At 50.6% G+C, this 20,016-nt stretch overlaps 1 protein-coding gene across 1 annotated transcript; it reads right to left on the reverse strand.

The window, feature by feature from the left end:
* Positions 1-183: 183 nt before the first annotated feature.
* CSF1R (colony stimulating factor 1 receptor) lies at positions 184-19,751 on the reverse strand. Its single transcript, XM_030957716.1, has 21 exons — positions 19,570-19,751; positions 14,936-15,181; positions 13,891-14,175; positions 13,068-13,204; positions 12,244-12,403; positions 11,211-11,400; positions 10,114-10,229; positions 9,739-9,859; positions 8,857-9,047; positions 8,160-8,272; positions 6,629-6,755; positions 6,036-6,140; positions 5,599-5,709; positions 5,268-5,430; positions 4,620-4,720; positions 4,361-4,476; positions 3,494-3,616; positions 3,263-3,374; positions 2,888-2,987; positions 2,211-2,316; positions 184-1,732 (listed from the first exon to the last, which is right to left on the reverse strand). Exons 1-21 carry the CDS (start codon positions 19,616-19,618, stop codon positions 1,601-1,603), a joined length of 2,904 nt encoding a protein of 967 aa, XP_030813576.1. The 5' UTR covers positions 19,619-19,751; the 3' UTR covers positions 184-1,600.
* Positions 19,752-20,016: the final 265 nt, after the last annotated feature.

Below are 20,016 nucleotides of genomic sequence, written 5' to 3' on the forward strand. Positions count from 1 at the left end.
AAGACCTGGATGGCTCCAGGAGAAAAGGCACAAACACTGCTGAATCTCTTCTGCATTTGCCTTGTCTTTGGCCTTGCACTTGCCCCAGAGACTGCTGCCATGTGCCACATGGTGACTTGTCAGATGTTCCATTATCACAACTGAAATTACATTCCATTATATCCATGCACAGGGACTACTTCAGAGCTTTAAAACCTTGCTTTTAATCGGTTTTTGTGTTACACAAGAATGAGTGGTTTTGAGAACTGGTACTGAGGAACAGAGTTGCAGGGTGAGTGGGTAGGCCAGTGCATCACCTCTGCTCTGAGCTGTTCCCCTCTGAGAACAGGCCTTAGAGCCCTAGGAAAGACTCATTTTGTTAAACATATTTTATTTTTTATAATGCTGACAGAGTTACATTAGCTTTTCATTTAGTAAGGAAGAATGAATCACTTGGTGTTAGCATAAAACCAGGTTTAATAGAATCAGAAATGGCCCACAGTGAAATTGCTCAGAGTGTGACAAAGGCCACCTGCAGTGCAGCTGTAGTTTCCCTGAGCCCTGTCAGTTGCAGTTTCTCTGTACCTGGAATAGAAATCCTTTACCCACTGAGTCAGGTGAAGCTGAGAAGGTTCTTTAGCTACTTCTGGTAGGTACACAGGACTGGGTGGCCAGGGCAGTAGTAACCCTGAGCAAGAGCTAGCTGAGAAATAGGTTGAAGTGTATTAGGCCCTAGCTTATGAAAAAAATCACCTCAGCTGTACTATTAAAAGTACATTAAGGAAATTTAGTACGAGTCTGTAATAGTGACAAAGGCAGTGATTGCTACATGCTCAGTAACTCAGAAGTTCTGTAGGGTATGTGTAATGTTGATCATTTGTAGACCTCTTTAAGCTGCCATTCTTTCATGGATTGGGGTTGTGTTCAGGGCTCTCATGGAAGAGCACTGTTTTCTGCTGTCTTTTACCTGAGAAAGAGCTGTCCTTCTGTCCTGTTAGTGAGGCACAAGCTCACATAACCCTGGGGTTGGCTCTGTGGCTCACTTCACCCAAACACTCCCTGCAGAAGCATCAGCTGCAGAGATGTGGATTGCACAAGGAAGTGTAGGGGTTAATGCATATTTAATGCTATGTAGAAGCTTTACCTATTTCTTAACACACTGCAATGTCCAGGGTCAGACTGACAAAGGGAAGAGAGCAGAACCATTCAAAAAGGGAGTATGTGAAGTAGTTCCAGTGCTAAGACATATTTCAAGATGTTGTAAAACTCAAGGGTTCAGTAATGTGAGTGACACTTGGAAATGCCTTGGCTGTGACTACTATTTTTTTAAAAACTACAAAACCCAAACTCCCACAGCCTTCTCTGGGGCATGGGGAGGCAGCTGCTGGGGACCTCTGTGTACCTTGTAGAGATGGAGCCTGTTACCAATCCTAACAGCTCTGTGCTGTGTGAGATGAGACTGAGGGACCCCAAGGTGTCTTCTTCGCTCTCCATTTGGTGAGAGAGTCTGTAACACTCACACTTCAGCAAGCACAGAGAAGGCCAAAGCAGAAGGTGTCTGTGTCCTAGGGTGAGCTCTGCGGAGCCAGGACAAGGATCAGCCCCAGGGTGAAGGTCCCACCTAACAGAACTGGTAGTTGTTGCCCTTGAGAAGTGGCTGCCCACTCTCCTCTTGCTCGCAGGACTCCTCACAGCAGCCAGAGGTGTCACAGCCACTGTCTTCCTCTGCACTGGAGGGGAGGTTGGTGTAGTCCTTGAAAGAAAAGGAAGAAACACAACACCCTGAGTGTGTTTTGGTCCCTTTGATGTCTGACACCTGTTCCCATGCAGGTGACCAGCTGGGGATGTGCTCACTCCAGTTACCACCCTTTGCTGTGCCCACGGGGCAGGGCTCACAGGTAGGGCAGGCATGTGCCTGTGCTTTTGTGGCCAGCTAGTCCTGAGAGAATGGACAGCAGGTCCAGGGCAATGGGGCAGGGTGCTGTGCTGGCAGTGCACGAATGCCTGTCACACTGAGGTTTCTGCCAAGAAGCCGTGCTTCCTTGTCCCAGCCCTCTTTGGCCGTGGTGGGGAATGACTGAACCCTTCAGCTGGATGCCTCTCTGCTCTTCCCACCAACACCACACTGCTCCCATCACCTTATGGTAAGGGATATCACAGAAAATGTGTCCAGAAGCTGTGTTCATACACGGGGAAAGATCCTCCCCCTTCTCCTCTCCAGAGGTCCTCACCTGCTCCTTGTGCACCTCCAGCTCTTTCTGGATGAAGCAGCCAATCTGGTCGAAGGTGGGTCTCCGTGTGGGCTCCAGGCTCCAGCACGCCTGCATGATGCTGTACCTGCAGGGCCACACAGGGACAGGGACGTGGCATGGTGCTGCTGGAGGGGTCTGCAACCCCAGGCTCTTCCCTGCAGCACTCTGCATGTCAGGGACACAGAACTGAGCAGTCCCTTGTCTTCTTCCAAAAAACCCATGGTGAGTGCAGTGCTCCCGGGAAGGGTGAGCACTGGAGTGGATGGAGCAAACTAATCAACAAGAAGCTTTATGCCAACAAGACTTCAGGCTTACACTCACCTCCTGTAGCCTACTCAGGCTTGTCTTCTCATAATCAGAGAGTCAAAAGAAGCTAACTAAAAAAAGAAGAAAACCCCACCAATTCTGGAATGTAGACATGTAATGTGAGTGTTCCCGTCCTCCTGTCCCTAAACAGGAGATGCTGGATAGACTGTTCCAGGCCTTGTTTTCCTACAGGAGCAAGGAGCAGCCTGGTAGGATCCATCCTTAACCTCAAGGCAGACACCTGGGAGAGCAGGCAGAGCTGTGGACAAGGTCCCTGTGCCATGGCCCATGTCTCTGCCTGTTGCCAGCCCCCCTGTTGCTGCTGTGTGAATCTCAGTGCATCCACTCACATTTCCAAGGGGGCGAAGTCAGGCCTGGCCATCTGGTATCCCTGCTTCACCATGCTGTAGAACTTGCTGTTCACCACCATGCCAGGATAGGGGCTCTTTCCTGTGACAGAAAAAGGACCACAGTGTTCAACACTCCAGCCTTGAGGGGTGGGAAGAGGCAGCCTGGAGCATCACCAGGGAGTTCTGAGTTAGAGGAAATGATGTGGGATTCTTTGTTTTGAATGGTCCCTCTGGAAACATAACACAGTGTTTTACAGCCCTGATAAACCTAGATTTTTGTCAACCTTCCTCCTTTCTTGGCAATTTTTCTGCAGATACATTAGGGCAGTAGTGAGCCACAGAAAACAAAAGGGGTTTGCAAGCTTGCTTTCTTACCAAGGGAGAAGATCTCCCAGAGCAGGATGCCATAAGACCACACATCACTCTGCACTGTGTAAATGCAGTCAAAGATGCTCTCTGGGGCCATCCATTTCACGGGCAGGCGGGCCTGGAAGAGCAGAGAGTCCTGCAGACTGGGACAAGCTGGCAGCTTATGCTACACCCTGTCTGTCCTTTCCAGCCCCTCCTACCCTTGTACCTTCTCTTGTGCCCATTTTAATTACTTACATTGCCTTTTACAACGTAGTTGGAGTCATTCATGATGTCCCGGGCCAGGCCAAAGTCACAGATCTTGGCTACTCGTCCATCTGATATGAGCACATTCCTGGCTGCTAGGTCACGGTGGATGCACTGGGGACAAGAGACCACAACTGAGACCACAACTGAAACCCAGTCACTCGCCCCAAGCAGTCCCAAAAAATTCCCTATAGCCTAGGTCTCCCACCAAAACAATGCTTGTAGGGGTAAGGGAAACATGTACTGCTTGAAGAGCTCCATCTGAGGCACCATGTCATGTACAAACTGTGTTTGTAGCTCTCTTTCAATCACTTCATTTGCAGTGTTAAGGCTGTAACATGTCATGCTCTGTTCTTTAACCACTCATGGGGCTGTCGTCTTGCCCACAAGGGGAGGGTCAGAACCAGGGGCTGTTGACACTGTCCTCGTCCCTGACACAGTCACAGGGTGACTGTCACACTCTGAGCCAGCTCTGGCAGTCAGCTCAACAGCCACTTTCAGTTCCTTGTCCCTGGGGTAGCAGGGACACTGCCAAAGCGAGAAAGCTTCACAACAAAGCTCCTGACCTCGTGTAAAAGCAGGGGAGAAAATGTTGAGCCCAGCATGATGCACAGCCCTGGGTTCCCCCTGTAACACTGCCCTCCATGCAAGGGCGGGAACACCAGACACCAGGGCCCAGCCTGTCTGAACCCAGCAGACACAGCAGAGAGACCCATGTCCAGCAGCAGCTTGCTTGAGCTTGGCTACCCCATGCAAAGACATCCCAAGCCTTCTGCAGCCACGATGGGTGGCTCCTGGTTGGCTGGACTGGTGTTTCCCACTCGGTGTGCTTGGGGCAGTGTTCCTCTTGGCACTCACGTTCTTTGATGCCAGGAATGCCATGCCCTGGGCCACCTGGCTGGAGAACTGTAGCAGGTCAGAGAGATTGAGGGGACGGAGATCCTCCCTGGCTTCATCTTCCTCCAAGCTTCTCCCTGAAATTCAAAGCAGAGATTTAGATTTTCTGCAAAGCTGGTGAGTAACACAAACCATGGCATGTTGTGGTTCCCAGAGCTAAACCAGACAGGATGGCCAAAAGAAAGAAATCACAAATGACAGAAATGAGCCTTTGACTCACCCCGGACTTGCGCAGAATCTGACGCTGCTGAAGATGATGATGATGACACAGGCCTCATTTCAACATAAGTTTCCAAACCCTGGCTTGAGAAGCCACTGTCACTGAGTAAGAAGCAGCAGAGAGGGAGACAGGCTGTTAGAACCCTCCAGCAGTACCTTCTGCCCTGCTCCATATCCACCAAGAGGAGAAACCACACGCCTGCCTGCAGAAGGTGACTTAGGCAGGGGCTTGAGGGCAAAGGCAAACCAGAATCTGATACAGAGAGGGGACCTGGGCCCTCTGTGTTATGGGGCTGTAGGGTTCCCCTTTTTTAAGGGTGATGGGGAGCAGTCAGCTCCATCCTACCCAACCCACGTGCCCAATAGTGCAGGAAACCAAAAGGTTTTGTTTCTGAATTGTAGAAGGACAGACAGGGCTGAAATCTGCATTTATTGTGGGATATTCAATGACTGCTGTCAAAGTCCTTGAAAAACTTGGAATTATAACCAGGTCTGAACACATGCAACCCCAGTGGCTTTTACATCTTAGTATCCTGCCTGTCCTCAGGCAGGATTTGCTCTCTCCCCAGCACAGTGCTCTTCACACTTCTCCCAGTGAGTACCCAAGCCTGCACTGCTGAGCCCTGCAGCCCCCGAGCTCTGCTCCTACCTGCGGATGTATTTTTTCTCTAGCTCAATGTTCTTGTAATCAGCAGCACTGTCTAAAGAGGTGTCCAGGGCAGAATCCTGGATAATTATGGATTCAGTCTTCTTCCTCAGGAAGTTCAGCAGGTCTCCATAGCGACAGTACTCGGTGATGACAAGGATTGGGCCTGGGAGAGCAGCAGAGAGGGTTCATAAGGAATGCTGTTACTGCGGCCTGCCCTGAGGATTGCTTTCCCTGGGAGGGCAGCAGAATCCACCAGCTCATCAGCTCAGCTGTGCCAAGAGGAGGGGCCCTGTCAGGGGTCTCTGGGGGCAGCAGGGCTGGGGGATCCTACCTCCACAGGTGCATGCTCCCAGCAGGTTAACGATGTTCTCGTGGTGCCCCAAGTGACTCATGATCTTCAGCTCAGACATGAGAGCCTCCTGCTCATCCCTGTCTGCTGATGCTGTGGGGTGAGAGAAAGACTGTGTGAAGGAGTGAGGGAGGGACAAGGGGGAGATAAAGGGAGAGGACAGAAAAAGGTGTAGACAGTTATGGAACAAAAGGAGGAAACACACTTAAAGTGAAAACTATGTCCTCTAACTGTGCCTCTGGTCTCCCCTGTCTACAAAAAAGGCAGTAGTGTGATTCCAGCATCTGGTACTTGGCACAGAAACAGCTTTAAAAAGTAGCTGCTGCAGCCAGTGAGCACCAACATGTGGTGAACACACTCTACATCCTGCTCAGGGGGGCTTGGAGGATTTCAACCCTTGCAAGTTGCTCTGTGCTCACACTTTAGCATCTTCACAGCCACTTTGAGCACCGAATCTTCTTTGCCCAGCCCAAAAGCTGTGGCTTCCACCACTTTTCCAAAGGCTCCCGCTCCAAGAGTTTTTCCTGCAGAGAGGAAAAAAATGGACTTTTAAGACATTTGATAGAGAAAGATTGAGCAGCTGCCCTGCACACAGCCTCGAGGAGGATGTCTGGTGGATGGGGATGCCTGCTGGGCTCACACAAGATGACACATCCCTTAGTCAGGAGCTGGCAAACATCTGTGGAGAACTCTACTGTGAGCAAAGGTGGTGTGAAAGAGGCCATCTCCAAACTTTGCCTCACCAAGGCTGTGCCTTAGGAATGACCCCACATGCAAGAGGAGGGACATGACCCCAGCAGCCTTCCTTGGAGCAAAGGAGGAGGGAGGCAAGCTACACCCTGCCACTTGCCATCCCATGTGGAAGAGAGCAGCAAGGGCTGGTTAAGGATGCTGCTAGAATGTCTGGATGCAGCTTTGGATATCCCCCTGAGCTTTGGCTCTGACTCTTGAAGCATTTCAGCTCTCTGATGAGCTTCATGCCACCAGACAAGCAGCACGGAAGGTTTCTTACCAAACTGGAGGTTGTTCCTTGGAAACTCCCATTTTTCATTGTATGGCAGCTGGGTGGGATCAATAAAGATGTAATTATTGCCCTCACAGGCCTCGATGATCTTCCACCGTACCTGGTACTTGGGTTTCTGCAAGGAAGAGGCTCCAGTCACTCAGTGTTTGCCAGGTTGGGAGGCTTCCCCAGCCCCAGCATCCCCTCAAGCTCACTCTGCAGGTGCAGAGGGAAGATACAGATTTCAGCCCATCAAATATCTTTTGCATCTGGACTGAGTGAGAGAGGCTTTTTCTGGGCAGCTTGGACTCTTTGCAGTTAGGGAGTCACCCCAAGTCACCACCTATGACTGAGGGAGGCTCTCCTGCCTCTGGAAGCAGGCTGATGCCATTATTGGGGATGGCAGAGCTGGGAGATCCAGCCTGTCCCACCAGAGCAATGGCTGACAGTGCCCAGCTGGTGCTGGAGGGAGATGTCCCCACTGTGTCTCCTTCCTTGGACCCCTGCTTGCTGAGCACAGCAGAACAGTGGGGCTGGCCCACCCCCACTTCCCTTACAGGGGTAAAATAAAAAAGGAGAAAGAGAAGTAAGAATTTCTCTTTTCCAAGAATGTCATGGCAGAAGTAACGGGGCAAGGCAGAGAAGCAGAGCTGGAGTCCTTGAGCAGAGAAGGCTGGTGCTTGTGTGAGATAGGTAACCATGTTATTTATAGACAGGTCTTGCTTCTCTTGGGCTTGCAAGCCTTTCCAAAAAGCTATTTATTTCAGATCTGTGCTTACACATTGATCCATCTTTGTCTCTGGACCACTGTCCAAAGGCAGCTCTGCCTGCTGAGCTGCAGGTGGCTTGTCTGAGAGAGGGCTCTGATGCATCTTCTGACAACCAGCACCAGAACTTTGCTGCAAAATCTTCAGCCTTGATAGGCTGTCAAAGGAAGGGTGCCAAAAGGCAGAGATGAAAAACAGGAGATTTTCACCCACTGATGAAGCAGAGGTGGCTACTGATTGGTTCAGTTTGTGGAAAAAACAGAGAAGGAATCCAAATGCTGGAAATGAGCCTTGCAGAGAAAATGGGGCAAGTTCTTATATAAAAATAGTGACCAAGTCTTCCTGGAAACAAACTTCTTCTAACACCATCCTGTTTCTCCATAAAAACAGTTTTTTATAAAGCAGTGAGCAGAATAAAAAGTAGATGCAAACTGGAAACCTTTTTTTTTTCCTCCCTTAATTCAGTCCATGGCTTTGTGGGGACCAGAGCAAAACCAACTGACAGCACAGAGTCAGCACCTTTGTCTGGCACCAAACAATAACCACACTGACCTGTGGGCTACAAGGCTGAAGGAGCAGGGCAGGGGAGGTTTTAATACACTGGGTTGGGTGCATGAGCTTGGCCCTGCAGCAGGAAACTCCAGATGGAATCTGGGAGGCAGGGGAGGTGAAGGAGGCAGCTTGCCTGGTCCTTGGCCTGGCTGCCAGCAGAGCCTGTGTGCCCCTGAGGCTGGGCAGCCCTCACAGACCTTGCCCTGAACAGGGAATCTGACCTGGTTGTACTTGTAGAGCAGGAAGAGGAGTAGGAGGAGCAGCAGCACCAATGCACCAATGCAGGTGGAGAGAACAGGGCTGAAGAGCTTGTTTGGAAGGGCCACAATACTCCCTGGAAGAGGAAAAAGAAGGAGAATGAGTGAACGCTCAATTCAATCCCGACTCTGGGAGCATTTTGCCCAGCTATTCACTTTGGATTCCTCTGTATGCCACACACCCAGCACTGCCCTCAGTACCCCCTTTTGGGAGCTGCTGGGAGCTGAGGGAAGGTCTTGATGCCGGACTCTAGGCTGGTTCTCCTCATATCCCCCTGTTTCCACACCAACAGCACCAGATGCAGGTCAGACTGACTGGGGACCAAGATCTGTGCAGCAAGAACAGCCCCACAAAAAGATGCAGCCCCTGTATTTTCATGGGCTGAGAAGCTGCTGGATGCACTGTGCCCTGGAGCTGAGTGCTGCAGTTAAAAGATGCTCATGGTGTGACTCAGCCTTTGGCTCCAGGCTAGAATCCAGCCAGAAATTCCCACAGGCCTCTCGGGACTGGCAAATGCCAAAGCCTCACACCTGTGAGGGTAAAGGACTTGTGGAATCTGTTCTAGCTCTCTTGCAAGACAGTGGGGATATACATAATGGATGTAATCTCCAAGCCCCCAGATCCTCCCCCACTCTGCCCAGCTGATGGTTTGTATCTTACTGGTGATGGTGAGGGAGTGGAACATGTCAGAGGCGTTCCCTTCCCCGTTAATGGCCACGCAGCAGAAGGTGAAATTGTCACCCAGCTCCTCGAAGAGGATGCTGCTCTCCACCTCCACCTCTTGGAAGGGCAACACATTCACCACCTGGGGTCTGGAGTCATTGCTTATCAGTCTGTAGTCCTCGCTGTACCTGCAGGGATGGCAAGAGGGGACAGTGAGGGCTGCTCTGCACCACAGCAGCTCAAAGCTGAGGGTGGCTTGTGTCAGAATAGAGAGCAGACACAGGGAGTTAGGCTTGCAGCTCTGTGAGATGTGTTACTCTATGCCCAATTAAAGATCTCTCCCTGAACACCACAGCTCTGTATAGACAGAGCCATGAGTGCCTTTATGTGGCTCAGCACTCTTAATTAACACTTTATGTGTTCTACCATCAGTCCCTTCAGTGGGGCTGGTCCTGAGACACAACAGCCCTGTCCAGGCAGCTGCAGTTGCTTCCCATGACTCTGTAGCTCAGTAAATCCATGCTCTGCAGAGCCTCAGACCTGAGGAAGTCCCAAAAAGATGACTGGGTCAGCCAGGATGTACCTGTACAGCAACATATACCAGGGCACCTCTCCAAAGGATCCATATGGTCCTTGGAAAAGCATGGGGAGAACATGAATCACAGGTGGACAATCTCTTCAAGCTCAGGACTTTAGGAATAGAAAGGGCCCCCTGTTCTCAGGCAGACCCCAAGAACCCCTTTTTCCAGCAGAGCAGCATCTCTGTTGCTGTTACTGGGCTGTATTGCCTGCCCAGGAGCCCACGTGGTGCTGCCCAGTGAATGCCAGGCAGGGGCAGGGGCACAGCTTGGAGGGCTCAGGGCCCTGGGCAGCCCTCACCTCTCAGAGTGCACGGGGCACTGGTACCACTCGATGCGTGGGGCAGGGTACCCGATGGCCACGCACTGCAGGAGGCTGGAGTCATCCGCTGGCACCTTGATTCTGCAGACCCTTGGAGAAGCTGTTGGGGAAGCCACAGAAACAGTGAATGCTGTGACCAGAGGAAGAGCACATCCCCCATGCTCTGGTTTCCTTTCCATGCATGCAACAACAAACCAGAGGAACCCCTGTGCTACACACAGGCAGCTTTGGGCTGGGTCTGTGTGTCCTGTGGGTGCTGAGCTGGAAGCAGCCTGGTACCCCAACCAACTATTTTTTTCCAACTGGGAAGCAGTCCCAGGGGCAAGCAGGGTGAAAGAATGGACAAGCACTTACATTTCAGAGAGATGCTGAAGGTGACTGATTCATTGGTCACACTGTGGAAGGCATAAAAGGTGTAGAAGCCTCCCTCTCCCTCCTTCAGGCGGTTCAGGGAGAGTGTGTTCTTGTACCTGCTCGCAGAGAGAAGCACTGTGAGGAGCACACAGGCCTTGCTCAGTGAGATGCTGCTCCTTCCTGTGCTCTGGAGCAGTGAACACTTCCAGCACTAACCCCAGCCCATCGGGGAGCCCGCCAGTTGCTTCTTTGGGGGAAGCAGGGAGGAACTGATCCTCCTTAGGGGAAATACCTTTTGCCACCAAGTGCACTCAGCACTTCTGAAAGGCTACAGGTGGGTGAACACTCAGAAATAATTTAACATCTAAATCATTGCCTTTCAAGGGTCAGGGGATGCTGGTCCTCCTGCCTTTGGCAGAATGAGTTTCTCCAAGAAGTCATGCTCCCTAGTGCCCACTCCCTTCTGCCCCAGCCCATTGCTCAGCCCCCAGTGCAAGAAAGAGTTCACCCTAAAGCCATCATTTTTGCCAAGTGTCACAGTTCCTCTTGTGGATTGTTTTTTGTTTTTAAGAAAACGAAAGGGGAATTGCCCAAAACCCTAACAAATTGAATGGTTTTCATCCCCTTGGTCTCAGTTGGCTGCAGTCTTTGGAAGAGCAGACCTGTACCCTCTGTTAGATCATATTCACATAACAATGTTTGTGACACCGGGCTCTCAGTGCCTCTCAGTGCACACTCCTTCAGCCTCAGAGCAGGGGATGGGTCCAAGGATCAGTGAGGAAATTAAACTTTTTTTATTATTCATCCACTCCTGCAATTTATTCTGGCAAGGAGAGTGCAGAATTGAACAAGCAGATCACAAACGTGATACTGACTCCCACAAGGCTTTCTAAGGAGAAGGCCACCAATTCAGAGAAGGGTGGTGTCCTCCTTGATCATATTGTGGTTTGCTAATAATACTGGAAAGAGAAAACAGAAATGCAGAGCAGTTTCCCTCTTTAAAACCAGAGAGTTTTCTGTAGAATGGGGCCTGCCTGTATCAAGGAAAACTCTCTTGGCAACATGCCATAGAACTGTAGAAGACAAAGAGCACATACCAGTTGTTTCCAGAGATCATTTCACCCTTGAATATGGTGGTTTTAGAGTGCTTCAAGGGATTCCTGTGTTCCCAGGCCCACTGGAGAAGTTTTGGGTAAGCCTTAATGTGGACCTGCAGCTCCACACTCTCTCCCAGAGCAACCTCCAGGCTGGTGGCTTGCCCTGGGGTCAGGTGCACGTAACCTCTCTCTGCAGGGTGGAGGAGAGCATGACTGTCAGCAGGCACGTCCAGAGACCTGGAATAACCTTACACCAGCCCCATAAATGGATCATTATTGGAAAGAGCAGCCTCAGCTGGGAGACTGCAGGAGGGAGTGAAACATTACACAGGTTATGTTCCCAAAGGAGTACTCTTAAATTATTTCTTTGTCGTGGCACTGCCTGAGGAGAGCTAGAAAATCTTAGTGAAGTCTCCGAGGAAAGAAGTTGTACATGCTGTATCCTAGGAAGTGACAAGGCTAAAACAGTATCTCCTAACTGTTTAGAAAAGACAGGCCCTTCAGCTAAAAGTCCTGGCTTCTCACTAGGAGATAACAGACTGAGCCGCCTTTCTGAGCTGTGGTTTTGGATCATCAGCAAACTCCAGCCTGTGAGATGTAAGGATGAATTTTCCATCTTGAGATACAAACAAGTGTGTAATTGAATCCCCTTGTGTGGATCTGTGGCTGGAAGAGACCAGATCCATACTCTGCTCATGTGGCTCACCCTTCCTTCTAACCAGCCTTTCCTGGTCTGCCAGCACAACCTTGCCCCACTCCCTTTTTACTGTTTCAAAGCTGTTTATAAATGCACAGAGACTGAGATTGGCACTCCAATTTTTCATCCAGAGCCCAAAACATGTCCTCTGGCCCCTCAAGATACAAAGGGAGCACTATTCCCTTCCTAGCAGCTCCACAGCTCTCAGTAAGCCCCCAGGCACAAGTGAGAATTATGTTTTCAACAACAAATCTAGGAAGAGAACGGAGGCAGAAGCAGAAAATACTCAAGGCTATGCATGAATCAGCCCTACTGAGCTTTTGGGGAAGGACTCACCTACTACCTGAAGCATTGTTGAGGCATTCCTGGATCCTACTGAATTGTTAGCTATGCAGATGTACTTCCCACTGTCTTCCATGGTCACAGCTGCAATGGACAGGGTGTCATTGATGAAGTAGTTACCATTTTCAAAGTCAGTCCTTTTAGTTCTCATGACCTGTCAGGCAGAGAACAGGGAACAGTACACATTGGGAGGGCAGAACAAACACATCTCACATGCTCTGGGCTAGAGAGCTCATCCCTGAGAGCAACCTGTGTGGAGACCCAGAGGCACATTAACCCCAAGGATCCCGGGCAGATATTCCACAGCAGTTAGGTTATAGCTATTGTCAGCCTTCTGACTGCAACCTGGCCTTACACTGTGTGATCCAAACATACCTTGTGTGTGGTTTCATCTCCTTAATAAAGACATCAGTCATAATAAGGACTTCTAGCAAACCTCATCTAACCACCTAGCAGTTAGATGTCAGCATTATAGATTCCTTTTCTTCAGACATATTTTCTCTGGAGAACTCTGTCCTGAAAATGTTTGCTGCTTTACAAGCCCTGGCAGGGCTGGATGGAGAAATGTTGCTTTAATAGGTACTGTGGCTCCTGTCCAATAAACTGAGCTGAAACAACACACTCTCTTCTCTTGCAGCACAAATCTGACAACAGGCAGGTGTTTCTTAATCCTGTGTCATCCCAAAGAAAGGATATTCAAATTTCTACAGCTTGAATAGCTGCTTTGGTTGGGTAGTTCAAGGCTTTGCTGTGGGTCTGGGCAGTTCTTACCACCCTGTGTCCCCCATTTTCCAGGAAAGCCCCACACCCCAGCTTACTGTCTTTGCTGCTGTGTCCCATCTGATGTCATACTTGTGGGAAGGAGCAATCACTCTGCAGGTGACTTGGAAAGGTTCTCCCACGATCCGCACATGGTCCACAGGGTCCATCAGCACGGACACAGGCTTCTCCAGTGCTGCACAAAGGCAAGCAGGGAAAGTTCCATGTCAGCTTGTCCAGTGAGCCCATGTGCTCTGGAGACTCCCCAGGACCTGGCTACCTTGGGTGGTGAGGCACAGATTGCCCAGAGAAGTTGTGGATGCCCCATCCTGAAGTGTTCAAGGCCAGGTTAGGTGGGGGCTGAACAACCTGATCTAGCAGGTTGGAACTAGATGATTTTCAAAGTCTCTTCCCACCCAAACTATTTTATGACTATTCTATGATTTTACCTCCTCCTTTCCATCCTCTTTAGCCTCTTTACCCCCTGCCTTCCCCTTCCCTAGAGATCACCACTCCCTTTTGAGCACGTGTCTGTGGGAAGCAGTACAGGGAAGGAGAGCACAGCAGTCAGGACTGTGGGTTGAAAGGGAAGGAGAAGCTTTTGCCATGGTTACAGATGGAGCATCAGGGCCTGAGCACTTGCAGAACATTGCAGAGATTGGACATTTTTCTCTGGTCTGTGACAGTACCTGCAAAGATTTGAAGACTGCTGAACTCATGCAATCCCATCTGAAGGCACCAAATTGCCAGAGGCTGATGGAATTTGGCTTCCATGAAATAACCTTTAGAAACTGCAGGTTCAGAAGGTCTTTTCCTAACTATCTACTGTGCCCAGGTCAGCTATTTGTGGCCCTTAGGACAGCAACAACCCCTGTTCTTTACCTTCTTCCACAACCAGTCTTATTCTTGATGAAGTCTTTATTTTTCCATTTATCTGTGCTTGGCATCGGTAGTAGCCCTTATGGTTGCTCTGCACATTGTAGAGTGTTACTCCTCTCTCACCACTGAAGGAGTAGTTGGTCCCAGGTGGGAGAGGAGAGGCATCATCTGCTACCAGGGTCACACTGGATCCGTACTCGGGGGCCGTGACGAGACAGGGGAAATCAACATTCCCACCTTTGATCCCCCAGATCCGGAAAGAGGGGGTGTACCACACGTTATCAGGGTCTGCAGAGGAGACAGGACAGCCTTGTGAGAGGGGTCAGAAAATGCACTGAAGTGAGAAACACATTCCAGCCAGGCAAGCCTCCAGCGCTGCTGCCCAGTGGGAGTTCGATGCTGGGGCAGGCCTGCTCAGCCTGCCTGACTCAGCCTCCAAACACTCACATGACAAACCCAGCTCCAGCTGAGGCATTTGAGGGGATCACAGCAACCAGCTCACAAACGGCCATGGATAAGAGAGGCTGAAAATATGCACACCTCTAATTAAACTTTTCACCGTGGTGAAAGTTTTACTTATGAGACCTCCAGCTTCCCTGCTCAGGGCAGCACTTGTGGTACAAGGGAAGGGGTGAAGTCAAGTGGTAGAGCTATCACAGCACAGCTTCTTTTGAGATAAATGAATATTTGGGGTTCAGGTCATGTTGGGAGGATGTAATTCATGTGGCTCTCTCCCTTATCTGAGGTACTGGCAATAGAGTTCTCTGATTTTCTCACTGCTCATTACAACACTGAACAGACTCTTTTTCAGGAAGGGAAGCCCCAGCAGAAGGAGGGAGAAATCCATATATGAGATGTAGCTCTCTACTTTATCCCATGCTTTAACCATGGGCCCCATTTTGTGTGGACTCACATGGCTGTGGCTCCACCAGGAGCCTGCACTGCTCCCCAAGCACACACACACACAAACACAGCAGAAAGCACCTGTGCAGTGCTCCCTGCAAGGAGGCTGCTCTGCCAGTGGGTGCGGGGAGACAAGCAGGGTTACCTCTCACAAACAGGTGGATGGCTGCAATGCCCTTGTCACTGCTGTTGACATAAGCGCAGCTGTAGGTGCTTGTGTTCCTGTAAGAGGCCTTGGGAATACTGAGGGTGCTGCTGGTGTGGTTCCTGAATGTAACCTCTTTGCTATTCCATGCAACTTCAGACTCTCCTGAGCAGTGCAAGAGGACTGGATCACCCGTGTTGACAACCAGAACAGGGGGGTCAGGGCTGATCACTGGAGATGCTGAGCCTGCAAGGGAAAGAGAGTGAGAGTGCAAAAATGATCCCTAAAGATTCTCTGTTGGGAGTTCACACTGCTGAGAATGAAGTAGCTCAGCATCAGGAAAAGGCTGAGCTTGGGATTCAGACTGGTTTTTTGGCTCACATCACTCCACCCATTCTCTGTCCCACCAGACACTTATGGCCTGATACTCCAAGGAATGAATTTCAGGGAAGAAACACCACCCTCCACAATTCCCTGCCATTTGAACATTTAGACAACGGGGACAGGAAAAACAATCATCTGGAGCTGATTAGGGCAAATGCCAGTTTGGCAATTGTTCCTGCTGATTTTTTGCCTCCTCTTACAATAGTTTTCCTTTTGTGGCAGAGCTGGAGCTGTTCTATGAATTGGGTTAGCCTGTAGCATCATCTGGGGGAGTTTAAGCCAAGTTTGGTGCATGGGGCTCTTTGTTGCATTGGGGCTGAGATGAGCTAGAACAGACCTGGAAGGCTCCTGCAGAGCAGGTCAGTGCATGTAATTTGGCTTTTTGCTGCCAAGTACTGGATTTTGAAGGACACCTCCTCATGTGTATCATGGAGTCACACACTGCATTCTCCTCACAGGCACCAATAGAACAATATGAAATGACACAGCATTGTTATTCCTATTTGGGAGAGGAAACTGAGGCATGGAAAAGCTAAAGAGCTGATGACAGCCCATAGCTGCAGTTGCTCATACAACACACCAGTCCTGCAGACAGCAGCATCACAACCAGCCAGAGTTCTGATGCATCTCTGCTTTGAAGATGCCTGCTCTGCTGGCTGAATAAAGGGGAACCAGGGTCCTACTCCAGCCTTAGTGTCAGAGGGAAATATTTTTTCCCAGTTTTGCCCTGTCAGCGAGTTCTTTGAGTCACCTCCTATATTTAGGGTGGGGGGAAGTGCAAAATGAATCAGTGACACAGGGCTGGGGAAGAAGTGGTGCAGCCACCCTACTCCAGGCCCTCAGGGAGGACAGGAAACACATTGCAAATGGCTATCTGTGCCTGGGGGGCTCTGCACCCCCTTCCAGCCCCTGTCCAGGGCTATTCTCCCACTTCTGCTTTCCTTCCCAGGCGTTCACCCAACCTCGCATCTTAAAGGGACACACACCCTCATTGAAATAATACTAACCGTAAAGGGAGCTGTGCAATTCATCAATTCATTGCTCTGCAGGCAGTGATCTCCTGCCATGGACCCTGGCCCTATAAGAGCCAGCAGAAGCACAGCCTCATCCTCATCCACCCCTGATCACAGCTGTTTAGGGGAGGAAGGCAATGCCCAAGGTACAGCTGTGTGTCCTTTGCTACCAGCTGTGCCTTCCAGAGCTCCAAGAGCAGCATTTAAGCCATCTTGGGCTGATGACTCCCTCCATGCAACAAAGGGTTGAGAAGACCCTGGAGAGCGTTACTGGTGGGTGTCAATGACACAGTGGCCATGGGGAAGCTCAGAAAGGCCTAGATTAAACCCACTGGCCCTGTAGGGAGAAGCAGAGAACAAGAATCTTTGGAGCATGGAAAATTTGACATTTTATCTCCTTGTTCCCTTTTTTTTCTAAACTTTTATCTTCCTGTGGGAAGAGGAGAAGCCCAGAGTGGAGAAAAACATATCCCAGAATAATTTACAAAGCTACATTTTCCACATATCTGAGGCAAAACATTCCTCCCTTTTTGCTAAGCTGTGTTTTCTAGTGGGGTTTGATATTTCTGTTGCTTTAACTCTTTGTTACTGGATCCTTTTCCCTCACCTGCTCTCTGCTTTGCCTATCCATCCACACCCAGGGCTTTGGCATCATTTCATGGGGAAAACTACTCTTTTTGCAGGAGGACAAGGAAAGGAAACAAAACAAAGAAGAATCATCTCTCTGCGCATCTTTGCTGTCACCAGCTCACAGGTACTACTGAGGTGCTGGGGCCAGAAAAGGCTCTGGGTAGGTGCTCTCCAGAACAGTGAGGAAGAAGCCTTCAGGCTGTCACTAGGGACTCACATCCACACTGTAACCACCACACAGGTGGAGCGAGGACAGACAAGACAGAGACACCAACTGCAGGACACGGCAAGCTGAAGGTCACTGAGCACCCAGTCCTTCATGTGTGCTGGGGGATGAGTCAGAGCAGTGGGTCCTTTTCCAGAATGGGGAAGCAGGGCTGCTGGGGGAGGCTCTGTCCCTGCTGACCACTGTGCAATCTTGCACGAAGCCCAAGGATGTCTCTGTTCTGCTCTCCAGCAGCTTCCGCAGCATTGCCAGTAACTGCTGGCCAGAGGTTTTACCACACTTGGGTTGTGTAACCATGACCTCTCCTCACAGCTGCAGACTGTCCCTGCCTCTCCCATGCCAGCCAAAACACTGCTTTCCTCTGCTGAGCATTTGGTGAGGAAGGAGAAGTGAAGGCTGGTATGACAGAAGTGCCCAGGATCCTTACCACAGGAGCCAGCCACCAGGATTTTGAGTTAGTTCTGGGGAGTAACTAGGCTAAGGTCTGGTCCTAAGAGGGATCCATACCAGACCTGAGCTCCCTTTGTCCCACCCTCAGAGACAGCAAGGCAAAGTTTGATTTCTGAGGACCCCAAAGTCACCTACAGTATCTGGATAGAGAAAAGTGTGCTCATCACAGCTCTGCTTGGGGCTTCTACCTCAGAGGTTTAGGTTACCCACAATAAGAAAACAAAACCCCCAGGAATACCTCTCAAGATGGCCAAGAACACAGATGCAAGATGATCAGGTTTAAAACATTTCCTCTGCTTGATCTGAGCCCCTTATCCTCCCTCATCAAGAGCCCAGATCACAACATTCACATTACATCAGCCCTGGGTGCTCACAGAAGATGCCCTTGCAATCCAAGAGGCAGGAGAAAAGTCAGGCTCTGACTCCAGCTGGAGGCTGTGACTTTGTAGAACACTGACCTGGTGCAGCTTTGTGCTGCAAATGGCCAGCAGTACTGGTACCCACACAAATGTGTCCTACAGCCTGGCATGGCACACAGTGCCTCATGAAGGTGTCACAGCTCATGATCTGGCACTGGCCAGTAGCTCAAGGAACCTTTGGGGAGATCCTAAATGCTGTTGTTATGATCTCTCACAGATCTGCGCTAGACCTGCCTAGTCCCTATTATCGTAAAATCCACAAGAAATTAAAAACCCTGAAGCCTTCACAACCCAGTTTTCAGACCTAGAAAATAATGGTCAACATGTTGTAAATGTCACTTGAAGTGAAACAACAAGTGAGAGGGATGCAAATGCCCTGGGCTGAAGAGATGAGCCCTGCAGTGGCCCAAGAAGGATTCACTGCCTGTCACATGCTAAATGCTGTCCCCACAGGCTGTCCCCTTCAAGGAGGAATTCCCAGCACAGTCTCACTGTGTCCCCAAGCATGCTCAAAAGGAGTATTTGGTGAGTGCCACACAGGACCTGAGAGGTTCCCAGCACTTCAAAATGCAAGATTAGTAATGCTGGTTCCCACCTCTTTGGTTGTAAACCTCAAAACAGGCTTAGTGACTCTTTTTTGAGGTTGGTGGGTTGTCTCTTCTTGACCATCTCTGCAGCCTCAAAAACAGGCGTGTTCACCTTTCCCTTTTTGGCTGGCTGAGTTGTTTCCATTACACCCTGGCTCTACAGCCCTGCAAACCAGCAATCCTCAGACACTCCATCTGGGCATGAGGTGCTTTGGAAGGTGCCAGTGCAGCTGATTTTCCCAACTCCTCCACCTGCAAACATCTCCAGCTCCTTCCCCATTTGAGCAAAGAGTTATTTTGGAAAGAGCTTCCCTCAGGACACAGTTGCTGCTGAACCATTCCTTTATCTTAAACCCTGTCCAGACCCAAAGAGTGGGAAGTTTCCCTTTCCTATCTCCCCAGGGCTCTCCTATGCTTTGTGCACCTCTCCATCCTCCTTGGCCTTGCCTTGGCAGGGCTGCAGGCGGCCAAGAGCAAGCCAGGCTCCAGAGCCAGCACAGACCAGCAACACACCCTCTTTCCACCACTGCCCTCCCTCTCTAACTGCAGCCAGCTCTGGATGACCTTCAGAAAGCTGCTACAGCCAAGCCTGCACTGAATTCCAGCGCTGCTGTCTCTTCCCTGCAGTGCCACAGAGCACACACCTTCTGCCCAGCCACGCCAAGGCACCTGCTCACAGCAGTGTCCACTTCATGCAGCAGCAAACAGGGACCATCCTGGCCCACAGCAGCCTTTTGGGACACAGCCCAGCTTCACCCTCCACCTCCAGGAGCTGCGTGTCTGTGAGTCCAGCTCCAGCACAGCCCCGTCCCCACCAAGGCCTCCTCAGCAGAGAAGGAATGGAGCACTCACACCAGATACCCAGGAAACCCTCACCACATCCCACAGCTCCCCTGGAGGGACCTGGGGCTTTGGGAGTACTCACCATGCCAGAAGCCAGCTGTGGTGAGCAGCAGGAGGAGAGCAGGCCCCATGTCCCCAGGCCCGGGGTGTCCCCAGGTGTCCCCAGCGTGGGGCCAACGCTGCTGCAGGATCCTCCCAAGCAGTGGGTGCCTCTTCTCGTGGGCACCGTCCCCAGCACTCCCCTCTCAGGAGCTTCTCCTTTCTGGGCTGACCACAAAGTTAACAAATTCCCTATTTTGTTTGTTTTTGAAACAGGGGGAAAAAAACCAGGCCGTGCCTTGTCACGTCACCAGTGACAAACCCATGGCAGAGGTGGGGCCATGTGCACACCCTGCTGCAGGGTCCCCTCAGGCCCCAGAGAGGAGTCCATCCCCAGACTGGCAGGGGTCACTGCACCCTGCTGGGGTTTGGGATAATCCTGGTGTTCTCTGGCTTCTGCCACTCCAATCCTCAGGGACATTTATACACT

The sequence above is a fragment of the Camarhynchus parvulus genome, chromosome 13, assembly GCF_901933205.1.
Source record: "Camarhynchus parvulus chromosome 13, STF_HiC, whole genome shotgun sequence".
In the NCBI taxonomy this organism is placed as follows: domain Eukaryota; kingdom Metazoa; phylum Chordata; class Aves; order Passeriformes; family Thraupidae; genus Camarhynchus; species Camarhynchus parvulus.

Coding starts and splice junctions, on each gene's coding strand:
- CSF1R (XM_030957716.1), bottom strand. CDS start 19,618: ATGGGGCCTGCTCTCCTCCTGCTGCTCACCACAGCTGGCTTCTGGCAT. Junction 9,048..9,738: donor TGCCCCGTGCACTCTGAGAG/GTGAGGGCTGCC, acceptor CCATCCCTGCAG/GTACAGCGAGGACTACAGAC. Junction 5,431..5,598: donor GGGAGCATGCACCTGTGGAG/GTAGGATCCCCC, acceptor CTGCTCTCCCAG/GCCCAATCCTTGTCATCACC.